This window comes from Suricata suricatta, chromosome 13 (assembly GCF_006229205.1).
Source record: "Suricata suricatta isolate VVHF042 chromosome 13, meerkat_22Aug2017_6uvM2_HiC, whole genome shotgun sequence".
In the NCBI taxonomy this organism is placed as follows: domain Eukaryota; kingdom Metazoa; phylum Chordata; class Mammalia; order Carnivora; family Herpestidae; genus Suricata; species Suricata suricatta.
In genome coordinates, this window is record NC_043712.1 from 87,755,069 (window position 1) to 87,756,819 (window position 1,751).

The window sequence follows — 1,751 nt, forward strand, 5'->3', positions numbered from 1 at the left end:
CCCCCGCCGCCGCCGGCGGCCCCTCCTGCAGGGGACCGGCCTCCTCGCGGCTCTCCTCGCAGCGCTCCGCTCCGGCGCCCCACCTCCGAGGGCGCGTCCACAGAGCCAGCCGCGCGCTAGGCGCCCCGGGGCGTCACCACGTCGATCAGACCAAGGCCCCCTCCGGGCTGTCACTCGGGGAGGGTGATACTGGGCACCCAGTCGTTGACGCTGCGGCTCTCCTCGCAGAACAGGCTGAGCTTCTCCAAGGCGGGGTCCTTCCACGCGTCCTCATTGGGGTTCTGCGGGCAGAGCGCGGAGGTCAGTCTGGCTGGCCGGCCGCCGGCCGCGGCGGGGCGACCTCGGGGCGGAGGCGACACTCACCGAAATGAGGATGCAGTGCAGGTCTCCCGACGCGGCCGCCTCGTCGCCCGCGCCCACGATCGCCGCCAGCCGCTGCACGTCGCCCACGCGCACGATGTCGATGTCGTTTTCGCAGCAGAACGCCTGGATGAGCGTAAAGTGGATCTGCAGTGCGATGTCGCCCTCGTCCTCCTCGTCGGCGGCCAGCACGCAGAAGGTCACGTTGTCGGGGTCCCTGCGCGGACGGGGAGGGGGCCGTGAGGGCGAGGTGGCGAGCCCGGGGTGCCGCCGCCGCCGCCGCCGCCCCAGCCCCCGGTTGCCCACACCCGGGGCCGCGTCCACACTCACACATTCAGGACTTTGGCGGACTCGTAGACGCCGGCGGTGAGGCAGCCCTGGCGCTGGGCCGACAGCAGCAGCTCGTGCAGCGCTTTCCCGGCGCCCTGCATCCTGCGGACGAGCCAGCGCGGTGAGCGAGGCCTGGCCAGAAGGCGCGGCGGGATCCCCAGCCCCGGGGACGCACCCCGGACTACCCAGCCCCAGAGACGCACCCCAGGCGCCCCGGCTCCCGCCCAGTGGCTTCCCATCCGCGCGAGTCCCGGAAAGTGGCCTCCCGACCAGCTGTGTCCGGTACAGCGCCAGGCTCCCCGCGCCCCGAGACGTCGGCGCCCGGCGCCAACTCACCTGGCGGTGCTTTCGGGAACCGTGTCTTGGCCGCGGATTTCCTCCAGAGTCATGGTTCGGTCGGCGAGCAGCTAGCTAGTTATCCAGGAGCGAGCGGGACGGACGCAGCGGGGACCGGGAGGCTGGGGCCACCCGGCGAGCGCACGGCTGGCAAGTGCGCCCCAGCCGGCAGCGCGCCCTTATATAGGCAGGGCCGCCCCACCGCCAGCTGGCTCTAGGCTGAGCGCCCATTGGCCGGCGCCCGCTTTCTGATGCAAATGAGGCGGCGGCCGCGGCTCGTGCCAGAAGGCCACGTGGGGAGGGGTGCGGGGGATGACAATGCCTCAAATCTGCCGCTTTTGTCCGGGTGTTACCAGGCAGACTGAAGCCTGCAGATTTCACTCGCCTTTTTGTTTTTTTTTTTTAAAGTCCTTAAAAGGAAAAAGTAAAAAAAAAAAAAAAAAAAGAACGAAAAAAAAACCTTGCTTGCTAATAGGACGGTGTAATTTGTGAAATGCACCTTTGGAGAAACGAAACATTTTGGGGGGGTGTGCATTTATTTTTGTTGCTACCTTTCTATTTTCTTCTTTCCTTTTAAATTTGAAGTTTGGAGACTGGTGCTTTTCAACCGGAACTTAAAGTATAAAACCCAGCTCGGGCTTTCAGCTTGCAAAGGGCCTCGGCACAGCCGCCTCCAGCGACAGAGCGGCCAGAGCGCGCTGGCCAGACCTCCGAGCACACTCCGC

At 66.1% G+C, this 1,751-nt stretch overlaps 1 protein-coding gene across 1 annotated transcript; it reads right to left on the reverse strand.

The window, feature by feature from the left end:
- Positions 1–6: 6 nt before the first annotated feature.
- On the reverse strand, positions 7–1,193 carry GADD45G (growth arrest and DNA damage inducible gamma). The gene is made up of 4 exons (XM_029920395.1): positions 1,027–1,193; positions 691–792; positions 364–577; positions 7–281 (listed from the first exon to the last, which is right to left on the reverse strand). Exons 1-4 carry the CDS (start codon positions 1,077–1,079, stop codon positions 171–173), a joined length of 480 nt encoding a protein of 159 aa, XP_029776255.1. The 5' UTR covers positions 1,080–1,193; the 3' UTR covers positions 7–170.
- Positions 1,194–1,751: the final 558 nt, after the last annotated feature.